This window comes from Schistocerca gregaria, chromosome X (genome assembly GCF_023897955.1).
Source record: "Schistocerca gregaria isolate iqSchGreg1 chromosome X, iqSchGreg1.2, whole genome shotgun sequence".
Classification (NCBI taxonomy): domain Eukaryota; kingdom Metazoa; phylum Arthropoda; class Insecta; order Orthoptera; family Acrididae; genus Schistocerca; species Schistocerca gregaria.
Genome location: NC_064931.1, coordinates 187,640,101 through 187,663,440, shown reverse-complemented (window position 1 = coordinate 187,663,440; position 23,340 = coordinate 187,640,101). Strand labels below are relative to the sequence as shown.

Below are 23,340 nucleotides of genomic sequence, written 5' to 3'. Positions count from 1 at the left end.
ATGAATAAACCCAGAAGTCTGTATTATCTATAGTGCAATCTCCTCTGAAATGAAGTAAAAGTCACAAAATTTCAAATATTTATAATAAAAAAGGCTGCTGTAGTTACAGACAGACAAAATTTCAAAACGGTCAGTTTGACGGTTTCCATGGTTGTAGTGTTAAACAGCACACTACAATAGCTGGTAATTTATATCACTGTACTAACAATAAAAATTTCCATTATTATTAAGCACAATATAGGAAAAATTAATACTAACAAATCATAGTACTCTTGAGTGGTTTTTAATCTCACTGCAAATCAGTTAACATCTACCACATTTTGAAATAATTCTTTTAAGAGCAGAGAACTGAATGACAAGTTTCATTTTAGTAGTTTTCTATCTTCATAGTAAAAAATTACATACTTGTACTACTCTAAATTGAATACTTACAATCTGGTGTTATTATGGAAGATCTATATTTTGTGAATGAATACTTTACAATCACTAGGGAGTACAAAAAAGAAAGAAAATGCACATCTAAAAATACAACATTTTCTTTTTAACTTACTTGTCAGTGGGTTCTTTGTGAAATGTTGTAAATAACTACAAAAGAAAAGACAATTTTTGTCTATGTTTTGGCTTACAGGTCAATTTTAGTTAGTTTCATGTTCCATGGATCATTTGAATTATAAGTCATAATGATGTGGAATGAGTCATTTTAAATTTACTTTAATTTGTAAATACGGGCTCGTGGTGGACCTTTATAAGTTTTAGTTATTGTTATTGTTATTATTATTATTATTATTATTATTATTATTATTATTATTATTATTATTATTAAATATACCGATGTGAGTTAGAAATTCCTACCTACTATGTTTTACACATTACAATAATATAAAAACTTGAAACATCCTGGCAGATTAAAACTGTGTGCCCGACCGAGACTCGAACTCAGGACCTTTGCCTTTCGCAGGCAAGTACTCTACTATCTGAGCTACCAAAGCACGACTCACAACCGGTCCTCACAACTTTACTTCTGCCAGTATCTCTTCTCCTACCTTCCAAACTTTATAGAAGCTTCTAGTGATGCTGTTTTAACACTGATTATAAACTATTGTCAATACTACACTTTGTTTTGAAATTTAATAATTACAAATGAGTTGAGAGATGTCTGTAAAAACAAGGCTATTGACTTAACCCGCAAATTTTTATTTTATTTTTTTAGTTTGATCTACAACCAATTGTCCGCCCTCCAAGGACACATTAACTTTGAATATTGCAGTACTTATGCAGTTAAGGAGAGCAGTGCAATGTTCATCTGGACATACATACATGTCAGAAGGAACAGGCGCTACTACAGCCATTATGAAATACATGAAATGTTTTCACACTTGCTAATACAAACAGCCATCTGCTGTATATGGGAATGATGACAATGAAAACTTTGTGCTGGGCCGGGACTCGAACCCTGATTTCCCACTTCACATGAATGGTTGCCTGAACTGTTTTGGCTATCCACACACAACTCATGGTCAGACCAAAACTTCCATGTATATAACCTGTACTTGTACATACATTATGTAATTCCCAAACAGGAGAGGGCATTTAAATTGAAAGTCACTGGCTGGTATCAGCGAATAAATATGATGTTGCAATGTCTATGTTGCTAAGAAAAATGATGTAGTGTTCCTCTGGACATGTATGCATGTCCAAAGGATATTGTCACATTTATAATATTTGATTATTGTATTTATAATATGGTATTTATCTGACAATATCAGGCAGCAACTTTCAATTAAAATGTTCTCCACTGTATAGGAATTACATAATGTGTGTATAAGTACAGGCTGTGATGCAGGAATGATGACATATGGAAGTTTGGGTCTGGCCGTGGGTCGTGCACTGACAGCCAAAGCAGTTAAAATGACAGCTTGTGTAAAGTGGGAAATACGGTTTTGAGTCCCAGTCCAGCACCAATTTTCATTATTGTCATTCTCTTATACAGCTGATGGTTGGTTGTATTTGCAACTGCAAATATTTTTCATGTACATCAGGTTTCCCTTCAAGAAGATGGTTGTAGCATGTAAAGGGATGGCATGTAAGACAGTGCTGCTCTGGTCACTGATCTGCTCATGTGTAATGGCTTGCTGTCATGTCAAGGGAAATCAAGGAATGGACAGGCTGGATGTGAAGACTTGTTGTCAATGAGTGTAGCTTCGGGTTGTTGCTGTTGCAGTGACCATGATATCCTTCTTAAATGCTTTAATTTTTTTGCGACAGCATAAGTCATCCATTATGCACAAACCAACAGAAAAAGCCGAGCATTTTGGAAGTTTCACCCTCTGAAACACTACGCAGTTATATGATCCCAATACATGAAAATTTTATTTAAATCATAAACATCCAATTACGAAATTGGTAGTTTATAATGAAATAGTAGTTTAATGGAATGTGAAACTTTGCAGTGATACTGAAAACCGATAATTATTTAATGTTAGAATTAGATCTTGCCGCAGTGGATACACTGGTTCCCGTGAGATCACTGAAGTTAAACACTGTCAGGCGTGGTTGGCACTTGTATGCGTGACCATCGAGGCCGCCAAGCGCTGTTGCCATTTTTCGGGGTGCACTCGGTCTTGTGATGCCAACTGAGGAGCTACTCAACTGAATAGTAGCGGCTTCGGTCAAGAATACCATCATAACAACCAGGAGAGTGGTGTGCTGACCCAATGCCCCTCCTATCTGCATCCTTCTCTGAGGATGTCATGGCAGTCAGATGGTCCTGGTAGGCCACTCGTGGCCTGAAGACGGAGTGCCTTTTTTTTATCTTAATTTTTCATCAAAATGGCAGTTGTATATACAAACATAATGTGAACACCTATTTCATTTGTAAAGAACTAAGCACCAAGATGTAAGCTCAATCAATGTGATATGACATCAACCACAAAATTGTGGTCTATGACAATGACACTGACATCAACTGGTCAACCGATCAGATTTAATGGATACTTTCCATACAAACAAGTGCAAAATGTTGTTGGGCATGGGTTAGTGGAAATTGAGCCATGATAATTACAGGAATAAAGGGTGTGTTGCTAGGATGCCAGGACATTTCCCATATACGTAGTTTAGAGAAACTCGTGCTGGGATATAGGGTCCAGGTCACACATGTTGTGGAGCAGTGGTCATGATCATCTGCCATGTATCCACCTTGATGAATGGTCACCTTCAAACGATGGCCAAGAGCAAAGTTGATCATCCACTGACCAAATACGCTGCTGAGCACAGCATGTTCTCCTTCAAAGGCAGCTTCAAAACCCATCTCTTCTGGACAATTCCTCCCCAGCATCAGTTTTTCTTAACTATGTAGACAGGAGTTGTCCTTGCAGCACATCCTTCATTCCTGTAATCCTCCAGATGTCAATCTCCACCAACCTCTATCCTACACACACTTCCACACAGCTCTAGAATCTTGACTTCACTCATCCTACACCCACATTCTCTTCCTCAGTCTCTCATTCCTCTGCTCAATTAACATCTCCCAATCTACTCTTCCACATGCACTTCATGAACTCATCAGTGCTGGTGTGCACCTGTTACCTCTCACTATTGCATATACTTTACACCTGCTGCCTTCATCTGAGCCATCATCCTCCCTCCCTTCCTCAACTCTCCCTCCTGTTTCTCACCTCACCCTCACTCCAGTCAACCGCCAGAACTGCAGTCCCAAAATGTGTATTCAGCTTGCACAATGAGGTTGTATAGGTGTGTGTGTGTGTGTGTGTGTGTGTGTGTGTGTGTGTGTGTGTGTGTGTGTGTGTGTGTGTGTTTCTGCATGAGCACGATCCATCAAGTAGCTAACGAAGTTTTCAGTCTTGTTTGTGTGCCTCTTGATGAATCAACGCCTCTACTATTTGGTGAGTTGCTACCTTTACTACTAAATTATTCACATTATGTCAAAATTTTCCATAGCATATTTATGCTAATGATTTGAGTGGTTCAGCCAAATTACGTCTCTATCTACATGCCATGTTCCACCTCATGTTGAACTGTCATCACTGAAGCATGTGCAGCATTTATACTAATAGAGTACTACAGGTTACACTGACCAGCCTTGCCAACATGAAGCACAACCACTGTTAACTAATGTCAGTGAGATGCTACCCATTTCGCAGCACTCATTGGACAGATGTAATTTAGGGTTGCACTGATACAATGAGCCCAACCCATCTTCTGCACTCCTTAACTCTCTGTTTAAGTACTGTAATATGTCTATAGAGGAATGATCATTTGACAACATTTAGTGTAGACATCTGTGTTCCCTGCATTCAGAAATAACAAATAAATTAAATACTTTTATTCAGGTTCCTCAATTCATATTTTACATTTCATTATTTGTACAAAAAAACATTACCAATACTGTTGTTTCACAGTCTGACTATTTCATATTGTCCAGTTTCAGTAATCACTGCCAACTGATAACAATCATGTATTTATTAAAACATATGACTTAGATGGCAACAGTCTATTGACATATATTTGGCTATTTTAGAAGGAAAATTCACCTGCACACTAGGTCACATGCACAAAATGAAAAAAAACCATCAAAAATTTTTGCAACTCACCTGTCGGTAGACAGACAAGTGTGTTATGATACAAAGCATTCTGAATAATGTTGAACTGGTAATCACGTTTTGGGATGTCTACTGGATACTTCCATGTGCGCCCTGCACTAACATCAAAGCCTGGAGCTTCTTCTCCCATATACAGATGTCTGAAATACAAGTACAAATATAAGTTAATGCAAAGTGAGTGAGAGTGAGAGAGTGAGAGAGTGAGAGAGAGAGAGAGAGAGAGAGAGAGAGAGAGAGAGAGAGAGAGAGAGAGAATATTACAAATAAATGTTAACAGCATACACCGAGTAATTATCTGTTCAACTACTCAATTTTCTTGTTTCATTGGTATTAAAAAGTACATATCTTGACACAGTGCATAGGAACTTCCTCTTTACATACTTTCATATGGATTCCTATACAGCTTGCAACTAAAATTCACACCCATGCATTTTCAGCTGTACGTCTTAGATGATTCCAACCTCAAGTCCTCTTCCCTTCATTATTTTCCATCATAATTATCTTACATTATTTCTTGTTAGCTTCACCTAAAACATGAAGGCAAAGGTATCTGGACACATCATTCAGATACCAACTTCTGTACCTGAGCAACATGGGAAGTCTACTACAGTAGTTTATGAGAATAATGTAAAATAAGTTTCCACAATGGACTTTTCAGTTTGTCAGCTCCAACCAATAAACTTTTTAAGGCTACCAGAGTCTTGATTGGGTTTATTGATCCCCTAGTTTTCCATTTTACAATAACACTGATCATCCTGAATCTGGAAAGATATATTGCTTGCATTTTTTTTAGCGGGAGGCTTTTCATCCATGTGAAATAAATACTGTTGTCAAGAGTTACCAAATACTCACATAAAACCTCAAAAAATTCCCCAAAGTGATAAAGATATAAAAAATTAGTGATAAACTTATAATGATTCACAAAAAAGTCTCAGTGTTTGAGCCCCAACTGAAAAGCTGTGGAACCCAAGTAAAACTTAGCACTGAAAGTTGACTAAAGTGAGAAACTGACAATACTGAGATATCAATGGAAAAACTAAGTGTTTGCATGTGAAATGGTCTGGGTATGAATAACAGTCACAAATGAGATTACAGTGATAGTTTAAAAATGTAATCCACTATCATGAAGCAGTTTCAGCTCCAGAACTGAGAACTTCAAAGAAAAAAAAAATTGTTCTCACAACTTACGTTTCCAAATCATGCAATAATACCTTTCGGAGATTTTAATGGCTCCACATTGATTGTTAAAATTTGGCAGACAGACATAAAAGTTTTCTATGAAAATTACCTAGAACAGGTAGTTTGGCACAATAACCATGAGAGAAATGGAATAGACCTGATGGCAATAAACTAACTTGACCTCTTTGTGCTCAGGGATCAATGACCACAAAGCAGTTGTGTACACAATAAATACCATGGTACAAAGAGACAGAATAGCAAGCATAAAATTCTATATGTTCTTTAAAACTGATAATGATGAGGTTATCTAATCTCCCAGACAAAAACTCAAATTATTTAATGTGGACAGTGAACAAAAAGAGCAAAAATAACTCAAATCCAGATGAATAATCTCCTTGGTACACTGGCAATATCAGAAAACTTCTTAAGACACAGTGCCAACTACACGGAAGAGACAAAACTAAGTATCAATATGCAGATACACACATTGGAAAAAAGTTGATTTTATGTTAAGTATGCCAGTTACACAAAAATTACTGTCAAGACACTTGTGGAAGAGGCAGAGAGTTGTGGGGAAGCATGTACTGCCTTCCATATCTCACTAGCTAATGGCTCTATAATTGGTACGTGGTGCTGACGTGTTCTGGCTGCAAGCGTTTCTTTATGCCATCTGCACCCAGTTCTCCTGCACGACATCACTTCCATTTTGCAATTGTAATAACTGTTTATATAATAACCTTAATATCACTAAGTCCTAGTATACGGAGAAGACAGAACTTGACACATTTTCAAAAATTCAAAGTAAATGTGTTATAACCTTTAATCACAATAATTGCGTGGATTTTCACACTCTCTCTTAGAAACAATAGCTGATCACATGATTACAACTCAGTCTCTCGTATTCGACTGCTGTGCCGTGACATGCGGCCGGTGCCGTTCGTAGCTAGGTGGCGCTCCCGCGCTCATCTGATTTGCGGAGCGCCTCTATCGCCGTTTGTGCGTACTGTCGTGGCGGCACTGTTAAATGTCGTGGCACTATCACAACACTTTTCCCCCCTTGAAAAAATAAACACTCACTTCCTTGGAGACATGGACAGCGCAGAGACATCCATGGCCTCTTGTGAGACCCCGAGGAGATCCCGCGCAGAGACACGGGAGTATGGTCGAAAATGTCCAGGACGGAAGCTCGTGCGAGGAACGTGCCTCCTGGATGAGATGATGGGTGAAAACTCCGGAGCAGCATCCATAGGTGTCATTGACCTGGGAGTGTGCTCCAGCGAGATGGGTCCCGGAGAAGGCGGCGTCGTGACTGGGGCCGGTTCCGGAGTACTTGGAAGCGGCAGCGACGGCGGCTGCATCAACACGGACGGTAGATCGGCAGCAGCGACAGGACTGGCGTCTCGAGCTGGTGGAGGCGAAGGATGGGGCGGTGGCACAGGCGTGGCCACCACTCGTGGGCGCATCTGGTCGTAATGGCGAACAACCGTGCCGTCGCCCGTACGGATTTCACAAAGCCGGCGGCCACGAAGAGCCTTGACCACCCCTGGAATCCATTTAGGGCGAGATCCATACCCTCGTGCCCACACGTCGGCGCCCACCGAGTATTTTCCCGCACTAGGGGACACAGTACAAGGCCTGACAGGGTGAAGCAGGTGCAGTAGAGTGCGCGGTTGGTGGCCATGCAAGAGTTCAGCAGGGCTGCGATCACCCAGAGGCGTGAAGCGATAAGAACTCAGAAATTGCAGCAGGGCGTCATCTGTGGAAAAATCACTAAGGAATTTTTTCATCTGGCATTTGAAAGTGCGGACAAGGCGCTCGACCTCCCCATTCGATTGCGGATGGAAGGGAGGTGCGGTAACATGATGAATCCCTTGTCCAGTACAAAAATCACGGAAGGCCTGCGAAGAGAACTGAGGGCCATTGTCCGTGACGATCGTGGATGGAAGACCTTCTAGCGCAAAGATTTTGGACAAAGCCAGCGTCGTCGCCGCAGTGGTGGGCGACGGACATCTAACAACAAATGGAAACTTCGAGAAGGCGTCAATCAACAGTAGCCAATAAGTACCGAGGAAGGGGCCAGCAAAGTCGGCGTGCACCCGTTCCCATGGCTGAGCTGGATCAGGCCACGGAGAGGGCATTGTACGAGGTGCCGCCAGTTGTTGAGCACACTGGCCACATGCAGCAACCATATGGGCGATGTCCGAATCAATGCCGGGCCAATAAACGTGCCTGCGGGCCAGGGACTTAGTCCGAGAAATACCCCAATGGCCTCCGTGCAACAGTTTGAGAACATCTTTGCGAAGAGAGGCTGGCACCACGACCCGTGGAGATGCGCCATCCGTGGCCAGAAGAACAACACCATCACGAACAGACAGACGAAGGCGCAAGGCATGGTAGTTGCGAAGGGGATCCGATGCCCGGCCCCCGGTCCTGTCTGGCCAACCTCGTTGAACAAAACCGATCACCCGACGCAGGACCGGGTCCCGCGCAGTAGCTGACGCGACCTGCGAACCTGTAAGTGGAAAGCCCTCGACTGCACGACGTTCTTCCTCATCAATGTGGAAACAGAGGAGTTCATCGCGATCGAAAACAGGGTCGGGGCCCATCGGCAATCGCGACAATGCATCCGCGTTTGCGTGCTGGGCCGTTGGGCGATAGTGAATCTCATAATGAAAACGAGACAAGTATAAGGCCCAACGTTGCAGGCGGTGAGCTGCCTTATCCGGAAGTGACGCCGAGGGGCTGAACAGAGAGACCAGCGGTTTGTGGTCGGTGATGAGGTGAAACTTAGAACCATACAAAAAAACGCTGAACTTTTTTAGAGCATAAATGATAGCGAGCGCCTCCTTTTCGATTTGAGAGTAACGCCGTTGCGCCTCGTTGAGGGTCTTGGAAGCATAGGCAATAGGTCGTTCCGACCCATCCTCATACCGATGGGCGAGAACAGCCCCTAGGCCATACTGTGACGCGTCAGTCGCCAGAACCAAGTGCTGACCCGGACGGAATGTGGCAAGACAAGGCGCCGACTGCAAATGAGCCTTCAGGCGGACAAAAGCCTGCTCACACCCGTCGGACCAACAGAAGGGGACGTTTTTGCGTAACAGCTGATGCAGAGGATAAGCTACCGCTGCTGCGGATGGAATGAATTTGTGATAATAAGCAATCTTGCCTAGAAACGCCTGAAGTTCTTTGACCGTAGACGGCCGGGGTAGAGCGTTAATGGCCGCAACGTGCTCACGGAGAGGGCGTATGCCCTCACGGGACAACTGGAAACCAAGATACTCAATGGAGGGTTGGAAGAACTGTGACTTGTCCAGATTGCACCTCAACCCAGCCGAATGCAAAACCCGAAACAGTGAACGTAAATTACGAAGGTGCTCCGCAGTGGAGGCTCCCGTGACAACAATGTCATCCAGATAGTTTATGCAGCCGGGAACGGAAGCCGTGAGCTGTTCCAAAAACCGCTGAAAAATGGCCGGTGCGCTAGCGACGCCAAATGGTAATCGCTGGTACTGATACAACCCACAAGGAGTGTTGATAACGCCGAAAGCCAAGAAGTGTTGCCGCAAACGCTTCTCATAATTCTCCCAGTCTTCAGCGGCCTCGTCGTAAGGAGGGAATGGAGGCGGAGAAGAGGAAGACAGACGATGAGTAAGCGACGTCGACAACGCCTGAATCGCAGCCGTCAGCTGTGTTTGTTGTTCAATGAGCGCTTGCATAAGCTGTTCCATGTCTGCCCCGTCACGAACACGCAAATCCACAACGCGGTGAAAATATCCCGACCTCGTCGCCAAAAAGTGTTATAACCTTTAATCACAATAATTGCGTGGATTTTCACACTCTCTCTTAGAAACAATAGCTGATCACATGATTACAACTCAGTCTCTCGTATTCGACTGCTGTGCCGTGACATGCGGCCGGTGCCGTTCGTAGCTAGGTGGCGCTCCCGCGCTCATCTGATTTGCGGAGCGCCTCTATCGCCGTTTGTGCGTACTGTCGTGGCGGCACTGTTAAATGTCGTGGCACTATCACAACAAAATGTTTTTGCAGTTATTACACAATGTTTTCATGAATGGTAGGGAAGATAGATAGGAAGTTCAAATTTGGCAGAAACTTGCAATTTTGCACATGGTATTCTTTCATTAGGCTGATTTTTTTCTTTATTTACAACATTTACAGAATAATTTTAGTAAAAACAAATGCTATATAAAATGGAGTAGGACCTTTGTATATTAACTACCTCTTGGTTTTGGCTTACAGTTCTAAAATTATAATATGTGGAAGAGTCTAAAATTTAATGTTATGATGTGTCTTTCGGCTACTGTAAGCTAAATATTTCAGCCACAGTCACATTTAAATGATTATTTCAGAGGAGACAGGTGTTCGTGTCATGTCTTTCAGTAATTCTATTTGTTTTATTTTACAAGAGAGGGTGACACATTTTATTTGACTTCACTCAAAAGGAGATTTACTATAAGTAGAAAATTATTAGGTGACCACAAAGTCTCAAATGTAAAGGCAATGACCACTTTCAATAAAAAAAATTGGTATGGTTATAGGAGCTGCAGGCACTAGCTGTTAAGTGGTGGGTATTTCCTACAACAGCACAGCCGTGAATGACATCTGGCCCTGTAGATCGCTAAAAGAGGACTCAGGTCGACACACTGACACAGTCTTAAAATCTCTCCACACTCTGCCTTGGATGTCTAAAACTTTGTAAAATTTTTGTTGTGTGCAGTATGGGATTTTGAGTTTTTAACAATGTTCTACCAAAGAGGAAACTACACTGAATTTCCATTAACTGTTTTCCGTAATGCCATCCACATGAAATATCACATGGCAAAAAGATTTATTTATACACGAAGAACTGCTTTAGGGTATAACTGTAGTTTGCAGAAATTCACTTCAGGATGAGCATAATGATGATGAAACTTGGCTGAATGCAAGTTACAAGACAACTTTTCTGATCTACTTAAACTGTGACACTAGGGAAATCTGAAAGACAGTTATTAGGAAGGAACTAAAATTAAAGCAATTTTAAACCAAACACTGTGACTGTGATGGACTTAAGTCTTTGTGAATGTGCTTCAAGCATTTCTGAGACAGTTATTTTACTACAGAAATATGTTAGAATGACTGGTAGAAAGTGATTTTCTTTCTTTTAAAGAACTTGTGTTACAGAGCAACAGAGTGGTTGCAGTAAGACACCTGAAAGGAGCTTACAGGGGGAAGTCATATGAGGACAGCTTTTCCCAGTATTTTTCTGGTGTCACTTAACAACCATGTGTTCTGTCCCTGTAGAATTGAAAGCAGTAACGAGTTCATAGTTTGACAGCAGTGAGCTAACATGTTACAGGCAGAAAAAAGTTGTGAATGTTGCTAGGCTGAAGAAATGAAATAAAACTATAAATATATGAGAAATTAGGGCTTGTGTGGGGGCTTATAGACAGTCACTCTATTTGTGAGTGGAGATGATTAGTAGTGAAATTTTAACATGTGGTCATTTAAAAGCATTCAGAAAACAAAAGTGGAATGGCTTCATTTAAAAATTTCATGAAAGCTGTGGATCCAGTTATCACCAAACTCAAATATGTGCCTCACCAAATGACAGACATGATAAGTATTACCTCCTATTTTTCTGGAAATCAGTAAATAAAAGATAATGATTTATAACCATCTAATGCTTTTGTCTGTTCATTTGCCATATCTATGTCACATCTTTACTTCATTCCTCCAATAAAACACCACCCAGTTTTACCTCCAATATTCACCAGCATTTGCCCAACACTCACTGATGTCACATTACTTTCCTCCTCCCTATAGCAACATCACAATCTGCATCAGTTCAAAAAATTTCCCTATTCCCAGCTAAAATCCAGTCCCAAATCCTGTTCCTTAAATGCTACCTAAGCCATGGAATCCATTCTTCCTTTCATAATTAGCTTAAAATTTTCCAATTCTACCAAACTGTATCCCTCACAAAGTTGGTACTACAGAAACAAATCACCATGGCACAGGCATCCTTCAAGCACCTCTGCTCAATTCACAAGATACTATTACTGTGCAATCTGATCTACCTACACCATATCTCCCCAATCGGAAACCCCTGCCCTCCAATACTTGAAAGAAAATCTCATACACCATCTCCAAAAATTATACAATTTATTGACACCTTATTACTGAATCGGAGCACCACTACCCATAAAAAACTATCCTACCCCCACTAACCCCCCCCCCCCTTCAAACCCCCCAAAAAACTAAGACAATGCCACACTCCCAAAAACTGCTTCCCACAAAACCCAGAACCTAAACAAATCCTTTAGGGTCTTGTCAACCTGTCCACTAGGAACTCCACTTGTACATGTTCCAGATGTTTCAGTCCTATCCAAAGGTATGACATTCAGCCACACACCCAATTTCAGCCATGCTGGACTCTTCAAATACCTGCTGCTATGCCTTCCTTCCCCCCCCCCCTCCCCCCCCCCCCCCTAAATCCCTGCAATGGAAACATGTCTTTGCTACCAATACCTCCAACCAATGTCAACCTAATCCCAACATTCAATCTTTTCTCTACCAGTTACCAGATCTCATCAACATCTAAAATGTGACCCTCCCTGTCTCCCACATAACTACCTCCCCCCCCCCCCCCCCCAAATTACCTTCCAGGCATTCTTTAGCTCCAACTCGGCCTCCTCATCATCCTTTCCTGGATGCCTTCCCACGAACACACACTTCTCAGTGAAAGAAAGAACTACCATCTGCATCCTCAAGACAGACTTCCTGCAGGCAAAGCATCTACTCTGACTGACCACCACCTCCCATAGCCTAGTCTTTCATATCAATGCTAGCAATACAAAGGCATTTTTCATAATGTCACAACACCCATTTCTGGGTAGTGGTGGCATACTTTATGCCCACTCTAACAAAATCTTTAATTGTTGTTGAATTATATAAACAATGTAGTTTCTAAAAAAATACCAATGTGTAAGTAGGGTTCAGAGCTTGAATGTACCTTTCAATTCACTCTTAGCAGTATCAATAATGTGTACTACTGATTTTATGACCACCACACAAAATTTAAAAAACACAAAGCAGGTAAACAACCATGCCATTTTTGACCTATTACCACCTGTATCCCTACTCGTTACTGTTGATGCCACATCTCTATATGCCAACATCAACCAGGCCCATGGCCTTGCCGCTGTCCAACACTACCGCCTCATGTCCTAACTTCAAACCCATCTCCTTATTCCTCATACATTTAATTACATCCTCAAGCCTAACTGCTCCTCCTTTGAGGGAAAGACATATAAAAAGAAAATCCACAGAACAGTCATGGGCACCCACATGGTACCCCCCTAGGCCAATCTGTTTACAAGTCATCTAGAGGAAGCCTTCTTAGCCTCCCAAAAACCTCAACACCTGGTCTGCTACAGGTTCTTTGATAATATCTTCATGATCTGGACCTTGGGTGAAGAAACACTAACTTCTTTTCTTCACAGCCTCAACATTTTCTCTCCCATTCACTTCACCTGTTCCTCCTCAGCCCAGTGTACCACCTTTCTGGACGTTGACTTCCACCTCTTTGATGACTTCATTCATACTTCTATCTGCATCAAGGCCACTAGACATCAGTAGCACCAAGTCACCAACAGCCTTGCTAATGGTAGAGTTGTGAAACAATTGTCAGTGACTGTGTCTCTTCCAGCACCTTTGAAATGGTAACATAAATCTTTTACTACCCCCTCTCCTTCATTAGTTTCTCTTCTGGAACCAGAGTTACCTGTATAAATTTGTCCAGTTATTGGATAAGAATTTCACAAATCACAAACCCACCAAATCTTCAAGCCATGTTTGACTAGATTTTAGTAAATCTTGCCTCTCCTTTGTAAGAAAAAAGCTGCTCATCAACAGTGAGGCAATCAGAGGGCACATAGATTTCATGAATATTTGAATTTAGAATTTCAAATATGGCAGATATTGCAGCAGCTATGTCACTTTTCAAATGCTCAGCCCTAGTGATCACATTGTCAAATCTTATAAATCTGCTCAACTGCCAAGGTCACCTGTTGAGGAATAAGCTTGCACAATACAATGGGAATGCATTTGTTTTCCACATTTCCTTCCTATGCTCAGCATTAGAAAATCTTACTCCAGATTTAATATATATACCAAGATATGCATCAAATTCTTCCAGAGTCAATGGCTTTCACTCCTCTTCTGAATTGATGTTATCGTTTGTGAATACCTGATTTGGCTTCCTACTGGTTCCACATACTATTATATCACACATTTCTTTTGCAAATATACTTTTGAAGGTCCTTATAAAAAGAAGTTTTGTTGTACGTGTTGGACCAGCCGTTTCCTGCAAAATATTATGCTTCAGCAACTTTCTTGTCCCAACTGGTTCCTTAAGCCATTTAGTTCCATCTGTATCACATAGAATGCCTGCAGAAGATACAACTGATTCACTGTTTTTGACAGCTCTATCATTTTCATTGGTACTATTATCATGTCTCTCTTTCAACTTCAACATCACTATAAGTACCAATGGTATCTTCACTACCTGAAGCAGCAGCATATTTCTTACATGAAGTCCAATTGTATGCAGAATCTTTGTCACTGAAATCTATAGCGTCATCCTCTTCTGTCTCAACAATAGACCATAACTTTCTAATATACTATTCTTTTACTTCATAGCTTTATCTGCTGTATTCAGATAATTCCAGCTGATCACCCATAAGAATCCAGAGTTCAGGTGTAAACAATAATGAACAATTCGTAATGTTGTGCAACAGTAGCCAGCAATAACTAGAACACCTTGTTGCAACTATTTCGTATATGCCCTGAGCTGAGTGTTGCCAACAGTGACGGTACGACAATAAATTCATTAGGTTACACTGGTTACCTGGTTATAGGACAAAGTATAATTTTTTTAGTGTGGACATAAGGGTTAGAAACATAAATAAGAAACTATACATGATGATCTAAAAAAAAAAGATGGATGCCCTCTGCCTTGAAGATGAAAACACAGCTAGGGCTGCTGCCCACATCCCTCAAAACGCGTTGGAGAAAATAACATTAATAGCTGATTTTATGTAGTTTAAACAGGTAGCTGTTTGATCTAAAATTACCCTCAATTTCCACAACAGCATGCTGCTCCACGGAATATAAAATGTTCAAGATAAATATCAAGATATTGTGACAAATTTTGGGTACTGTCTTGTCTTCTTACACAGATATTCTGCAAATAATTCTGCAAGATTATAATTTCTATCCATTTTATCATACTTATTATTGTCCCATCACTACACTGTTTTTCCTTTTTGTATGTGTTGAATTACTGTATCTACTTATTCCAACAATGTTTCAAGAATGTTGTGACACACACACACTCTATTATTGTTTCTACTTCTTAATGTGTTAAGACACTTAGTATTGTCTCTCTATAGTACATACTAGTGTTGCCTGACATTCTGACTAATGAACTATGATGCCTACCCCTGTGTAAGTAAAATGGATGGAAGACTGGAGTTCAATGTTTCATCAAAGAAGAGGTCATTAGAGATGGAGTACAAGCTCTGATTAGGACAGGATAGGATAAGACATTGGGCACACCCTTTTTGAAGGATCCACTCTGGCAATTGCCTTAAGGGATTTAGGTAAATCATAGAAACAACAATCAGGATGTGTAGATAGGGATTTGAACCACCTCCCTATCTAATACGAGTCTAGTGTCATATTACTGCACCATCTCTCTTAGCCACAGTATATGTGCTTGTTTAGTTTTCTTCATGTTCCAGTTCTTAATTCCCTCTTCTGCAATCTTAACAGTGCACTAACACTTCTCTTCAACTACAAAGTCATCTCTGAAAATTTGTCACAATTTGTATTCATGTCCGTAGTGGTTTTTAGTATAATGTTAATTATCTTGCAATTTTTTTAGCAGTAGGTAGTTTTATTCATTTGATGGCACTTTAAGGCTTTTGTTTGAATGTTTCATATGTTCCCTATAAAATAAACCAAAATGAGTGTTTTCTATAGTTTACTCACAGTTCATACACTGCTCTATTCTTAAATTTTTTCTTTTGGACTAATGTGCTCCGTGCTGCACTGCAGACTGAGTGAAACATTATTAACTATAGTTTATGGTTCACTAAAAATCTCAATAAGGGTATTAAATATGGAATATTCCAACACCAGATATGAACATTTGTATATATAGGGTGTCCAAATCTTTAGTTTCAAAACTGCACAGATGGCAGAGAATTCTAAACTGTGTACTTTGAGATGTGGGGCTAGTGGTTGGATATGAATTTTTATTGATACAAACAACTTACATTTTCTAGCAATAAAATAAGTGCATAACAACTGTTTGAAGTACAAACTGCCAGTATCAATGCACCGGGGTTCATCTGCAGTGAGACCCCCCACCCCCAGATCCGCAGGTGGCCAACAAGAGGTATGCATGAAAATAATATATCACACCTCGGCAAGAACAGTGATACAATTGGAAAATGCAGTACTTGAGAAAACTAAACTTACAGAATTAATTCTATAAAAATCATACCGAAGTAGTATAAACTGCTTTTAAATTTCAAGTAAGTACTGTTGCCAGTAAATTCCATTACATTTTTCATGCACACTGGGGCACTTCAGACATATTTTACAGTGACATAAACTAAAGATGCAGTTTCTTTACTGCTGTCACTTTTCTTGTTGGGGGGTGCATATAATAAACAACAATTTTGTAAATGGATGAGGGTTAAGTAGGACAGAGCTGTCTGAAACAATGATAATTGGAGGAGGTAAAAGCAATTATAGGAAATATAAACAGGAGGCATAAAATTGGGTCAGCATAAAAGTCAGAGTTATAATTAGTTTTGTCGTGTCAGAAACCTATATTGGTGCACAGTTAACATGTTACATAGTCTTTTACAAAAAAAATTGGCCCAGTTCTGGACAGTCTGGACTTCTCCACAATCACACTTAATATTGTCTTCTGTACTGTAGCCCCATCTTGCCATATTAAACACTGATCTACTCACTCCTGATCTCAGCCTATTCAAAGATATCCAGGTCATCCATTCCTTGTCATGTTCTGGAGGCAGAGTCTCAGAAACTCTCTTTCCAACCAGAGGGAAGGGAAGTCTATCCTTCCAAAGTTGCACCCTGGCACTTTCTGCCGTGGTAGTAAGTACCTATCATGTTCTATGGAAACTCTTCCTTCACTTCTGTTGCTGTGAATGCAGTTTATGCCCATAGAGGGGATAGGTTTGTACTTATTCCCCTTTCTTTCATTCCTTATTTGCCGCAATTTCTCTTCGATTGGGTGGTGGTGCTATTTCTGCAAGATGGTATATCCATTCGACAGGAGCAGATTTCAAACAACCTGTTATTAATTCTGCAGGTGTTGTTGAGAGCTACATCTACCTGTTTGGCATGTGATGAATTACATAAAACAGGGAGAGTAACCTCTGCTGTAGAATAGGCTAATGAAAGTGCACAAGTTCAAATGGTTTCAAGTTCATTGCTCTACGGTGATTTGGCCAATTTTCTTAACAGATTGTTCCTGGTGGGAACTTCCAACTTGCAATTCATGCAGTGTCTCTTGAAAGTAAGAGATTGTCCAGTGTCACTGCTACGTATTTTGGAGTGTAGCAATGTTGAGACTCAACTCCTGGTATGCTATAATCAACTTACAAGTAGCTTCCCTATCTCTCAAATGAAAAGCACAAACTTGAATCTTTCAAGGATAGGGTTTAAACTGATTTGTGCCACAGTATCTTGATAGAATTTCAAGAATATTCTGAGACCTTTTCAGGCCCACAGTTGACCATTATATATGTTAACACAGAAGGCATAACAGCAGCCAAAGAAGAGCTGCCACAAGGTCTACGCAGTCAATGCCAGTGCCAGGTATTGTGCATACAAGAGACACACAGAAATGGAATGCCACAGTCAAACGGTGCCGCTGAATGATTGGTCAGGACTTTCAAGTCACAGATGTTGAAGTTGAAAGAGTCGCATTCACGGGAGGACGCGTTATTGCTCTTTTTGTCCTGGTATCACTCTCAGCCCTGAGATGGTCGCTCGTCGGCTGAGTTGCTCCACGGTCGGCATCATCGAACCTTGATGTTTTTGCTTCATCCGCCGCATAAGGTTCCTGTGCAGCGACGTTGCCTACTACCGCCACTATTGTCATTCATGGTGTTGGCTCGAAGGGCGCATTCTTCGCTGCCTCGGGTGCACTATGTATCTGGTTTTGGGGGCCTCTGGTGAGGTACGCCGACATCTCAATCTGCGCCTCTGTCGTCGCACGGGATCTGCTGCTCGCTGTCTGCTTTCAGCATCAGTGCCGTCCGGTCAGCGCCCCGGGGACCCATCTTCTGGCTTGCCTCAGCCCCAGGTGTTACCGACGCTGCCTTCCATTTTGCCTCATGGCGACGTGCCGCCGCCACTTGTTCTCCCGCCGGCGACGCCTCCAGTGGACGCGTTGCTGCAGCCGCCGGGCGCCCCCCTGGGTTACGCGCTGCCGATCGCTCCCCAGGACCAGTTGTCGCCCGACATGGAACTCTTGTCCGCTCTGGACCACATGTCGTCTTCGCCCGTCAGGTGCCCCGGCCCGATGGAGGTCGACCCTTCCGTCCCTCCTGTCTCTCTACCGGCGCATACACCGCATGTTGGCATGCACCCTGGAGTAGGTTTTCAGGCATTCAGGCGTTCCCTAGCTCCCCTCGGTCCGAATGGCAGGGTGCGGGTGGCACAGCCTCACCTGTTGTTAGGCTCCCCACCTCGTCGCATACATCAACATGCGGTCCTCCCCACGGCGGTTGGAGGCATTATACCACAACTGTCCGCCGATTTGTGGGGGAGGAATGTAATGTCACCACCAGACACCACACTTGCTAGGTGGTAGCCTTTAAATCGGCCGTGGTCCGTAGTATACGTCAGACCCGCACGTTGCCGATATCAGTGATTCCAGACCGAGCACCACCACACGGCAGGTCTAGTCTAGAGAGACTCCCTAGCACTCGCCCCAGTTGTACAGCCGACTTTGCTAGCGATGGTTCACTGACTACGTATGCTCTCATTTGCCAAGACGGAAGTTTAGCATAGCCTTCAGCTACGTCATTTGCTACGACCTAGCAAGGCACCATATTCAATTACTATATGTCTTCTTAACAGATAATATTGTGAATCATCACCGTCAAGAGCGATGTTCCTCATTAATGGATTGAAGTTAAGTATCAAACTAATTATGTCCACTTTCTGAACTCTCATTCCTTGTCATGTTCTAGACCTCACCTCAGTATAGTTCTTCCCTCCTCATGCCAGCCTGCGCGAGCTAAAACGCGTGCATTTCGACCTCCAGTTGTAACACGGTGTTGGCTCTTCAGCCAACACAACAGAAACCACAAAGAGAGGCCCCAACAACAACCAACCTGTCCCTGTCCCTACTCTGGGAGTAAAGCAAAACCTTATAACTGAAAGTAAAAACCACTTTCAGGTAGTAAACTGTGGATCAGTTCAACCATCCATGAATTGTCTGCTAATATTAAGGAATCTGGAAGGCTATACTTAGTATGAAGGGCCACAAGGATGATGATGATGATGATGATGATGATTGGTTTGTGGGGTGCTCAACTATGCGGTCATCAGTGCCCGAACAATGCCCCAATTTTTTACACAGTCCAATCTAGCCACTGTCATGAATGATGATGATGAAATGAAGAGGGCAACACAAGCACCCAGTCCCCCGGCACAGAAAATCCCCAATCCGGCTGGGAATCGAATCCGGGGATCCCGCGATCCAGAGGCAGCAACGCTAGCCACTGGACCATGAGCTGCGGATGGGCCAAAATAATGAGACATTCCACCAATACCTGGGGTGCCGTCAGTCTGGTTCCACAGCAACATTGTGAGGATGGCTCGTTACACAAGAGAAAACAATGGGTGAGCCTAGTATGACCAATGTGTATATGGCATAAGATAGTGGACTCCAAGAAGAGTGGAAGGAAGAGTGCCAAACTGCAGTAGTCTCACTGGTTGCGCGGAGTTTATTACTGAGAGCAGTAGTGCCACAGATGTCATTCCACTTCTGGGCAGTGAGAGACTTGACGTGTATCTGCATATCTGCCTCTGAAATCATGAAAGAGAATGGGGATAAGTATCTGCCTCTATGATCAAATGTTCTGCCAGTTTATTCCCTGGGATGCCTGCATGACTTGGGACCCAGAGAAAGACAACTGAGCAGGTGGCACAGCCAAGGGCAGAGACCAAAGAGTGAGAAGAGTAGCATCAGTCTACAGTTTACAGGTTGCTGAGTGGGTACATGTTAAAACACTGTGAAGTGAAGCCTGAGTAATAAAATGGGCAGCTCTGTTAATGGCTAGCAGCTCTGCACACTACATGATCATCGACAGTAAATGGTGTTCCATGTCCCATGCCAGTAGGAGACATAAAAGCAGATCCTGTCTTATCTATCGCTTTAGAACCATCAGTGTAGAAGATGGTAACACCCTGGAACTCTTCAAGAATGGAATGTAGAAGATGCCAGAATATCGTAGGGGTGACAGAGACCTTAAGAACCTGAAATAGGTTGGTCCTAATCCATGATCTAGGCACCATCCAAGAGGGAAAGTGGTGAGGAAGGAAATACACAGGGCCCATTCCAGTGAATAGGATGGAGATCCCAACAATGTGAAATGAGATGCATTCAAACTTATGCAACCTTAATGCTGTCATTTTTACTATTCAAACAGTATCTCAAGTAAGTGATTGTTCGATACGAAAATTAGTCTACTTTGCTTATTTTCATTCACTTATGTCATATGGTATTATATCCTAGGATAACTCTTCCCATTCTAAAAGGACTTTTTGGCTCAGAAGTGGGCAGTTTGGGAAATAAGTGATGCAAGTTCGCGAATCTCTTGTCAACATCTGTTCACTAGTCTGGGTAGTTTAACACTCTCCTCTCAATATATATTATTTACTGTCGTTTCTTGTTAACAATATCAGCTTATTCCCATTAATTAGCAGCTTTCATTCAGTTAATACTAGGTAGAAATCCAATCTGCATTTGGATCGGACTTCCCTAACTCTTGTACAGAAAGGTGTACAGTATACTGCTGCATCCATTTTCAATACACTACCACAAGAATTCAAAATTCTTAGCAGTAATTCACATGCTGTCATATCAAAACTGAAGAGTTTCCTCATGGGTCACTACTCCTATTCTGTTGAGGAGTTCCTTGAAAAATTAAGCTGATTCCTATGTTATACTCTTGAATGCGTTTACTTAAACTTATGGCTTGGCTTTTTTGGGTTCATAAAAATATTTTATTTCACCTGTATTAGTTTTATGTTGTAATTTCATGTGCTGACACAATTTGGACCTACCGAACTGGGCATGTAAATAAAATAAAAAACCAGCAATCCCATCTGAAGGTGGGTATCAAGGCATTGGCTTCATCATATTTGCAGAGGGGGAATCCCCACTTCTGCAAGGAGACTGTCGATGGAACTAGTACAAAAGGCACTGATAGCCAGATGCACCCAATTAAGATGGACAGGGTCAAGTAGTTTCAGAATGGAAGGAGCCGCTGAGCCATAAGCCTGACAACCATAATCTAGCCTGGACAAAACCAGAATGCAGTAAAGAGGGAGAAGAGTAGCTCAGTCTGGAACCCAAGCTGTCTGCATGCAAGTAGTCTTCAGATGGCAAATATGGGACAGCCACGTCAGCTTTTTATTAAACAGGATGCCTAAGAAACAGGCATGTGTTACAACACCTAAGCACTGGGTGCATAAATAAAGTTCTGTATTGGGCTGTACTGTGAGTCAACAGCAAAATTGCATAATGTGTGTTTTGGAGAGAGAGAACTGGAAGCCATGGGAAGGGGTCCACACAGAGGCCCATCAGATCGTGCCTTGGAGCTGGCATTCAGCAGATGCTACAGAGTGGGAGCTGCACCAGATTTCAAAAATCATCGACATACAATGCTGCGGTAACCAGAGGCCCAATAAAGGTTACAAGTCCATTGAAGGAAGAGTGTGACTCTTAACCCACAACCTTTTGGGATACCATTCTCTTGGATCCAAGAGGTGCTGAGTGAAGTGACAACTCTAAGCCGGAAGAGCTGTTGGGATAAAAACTCACAGATAAAAGTTGGAAGGGGATCGCAAAAACCCCAGTCATAGAAGGTAACTAAAATGTGATGGTGCCAAGCCATGTCATATACCTTATGTAAGTCAAAGAAGACCGCGACAAGTTGTCAGCTTTTAGCAAAACCCTGTCGGATTGCTGTTTCCAATCTGAGTAAATGGTCAGTTGTAGAGCGTCGAAGCCACACTGATACAGGGACAAAAGGCCCTGAGATTTGAGTATCCAACATAACCAGAAACTAATCATCCTCTTGAGTAGTTAACAAAGAAAGTTGGACAGGCTAATCGGTTGGTAGCTGTCGAGAGATGTTGGGTTTTTTCCCATGCTTAAGTATGGGGATAACTATGTTCTCTTGCCATTGCAAGAGGAAAACACCAGTGAGCCAAATGTGGTTGAAAACTGCAGTAGCCATCAGAAAGATCGCGGGAGGTGCACATCGGCATGGTGCGTCACGGACGGTAGTTGCCGCACATAGAGTCCCGTCCACCAGAGGACACGCGACAATTCGTACGCGACCTCTGCTGACAGAATAACAACAACAACTCAAGCAGCACGGGCCGTGCCCAGTCAGTTAACATCGGGCATGCCTAGGACACAGTCCCCATCTATGCTAAATGAAGGGCAACGTAAAACGTGAACAGTGTTACTACACAATTGGCGACGAGTAGTGTCGTTCTTTCACATGTTGCATCGTTGTACCAGTTTCGCAGCTTATCCACGGCATGGAGGATTTAGTGCGGGTTTTGGTTGAGCAGCAGACGGAGCTCATGACCACCATGAAACAAGTGCTTCCGGCGTTGCTCTCCACGCAGTCTGCTCCAACGCTGTTTCTTCCTCCCTTTCCCCCGTATGACGAGACGGTGGAGGATTGGGAGGCATATGAACATCGCCTTCGGCAGCATTTCCAGGCGTTTCATGTTGCCGATGCGAAGGTATGTCATGCTCTCTTCTTGTCTTGGATATCTCCCTTGCTGTATCAAGTTTTGCGGCAGCTAGTGCCGTTGCAGGAACCCTCGCCCTTGTCTTTTGACGCATTGTGTTCATTGCTGTCTTCATATTATCGCTGCCACACTCATCTTGTGGCGGCTAGGGTTGAGTTCTATCAATGCAAGAAACAGCCCCATCAGTCTTACCGGGCGTGGGCCCCTACCCTGCACGGTCTTAGTCACAAGTGTCATTTTGTCACGGAGCAGTTGCGAGAGTCGTATGCCCACATTATGGTGCGCGACGTCATTGTTCGTTCGGCCCCTGATAGGGAGGTCCAGCAACGGGCCCTGCAGTTAGAAGACCCTTCCCTTGAGGAAGTCCTGTCCATTGCTCAATCGTATGAAGTCTCTCATGCCACAGGTCAACAGTTGGAAACGTGGTGCAATG

The 23,340-nt window shown here is 42.5% G+C and overlaps 1 protein-coding gene across 1 annotated transcript in view; it reads right to left on the bottom strand.

Moving 5' to 3' along the window:
• The window catches only part of LOC126298489 (Fanconi anemia group M protein-like), a 238,262-nt gene that overhangs the window by 178,068 nt on the left and 36,854 nt on the right, over positions 1 to 23,340 (bottom strand). The window contains exon 3 of the mRNA XM_049989825.1: positions 4,611 to 4,759. Within this exon, the coding sequence (XP_049845782.1) occupies positions 4,611 to 4,759 (149 nt within the window). The remainder of the gene's footprint in view (positions 1 to 4,610; positions 4,760 to 23,340) is intronic.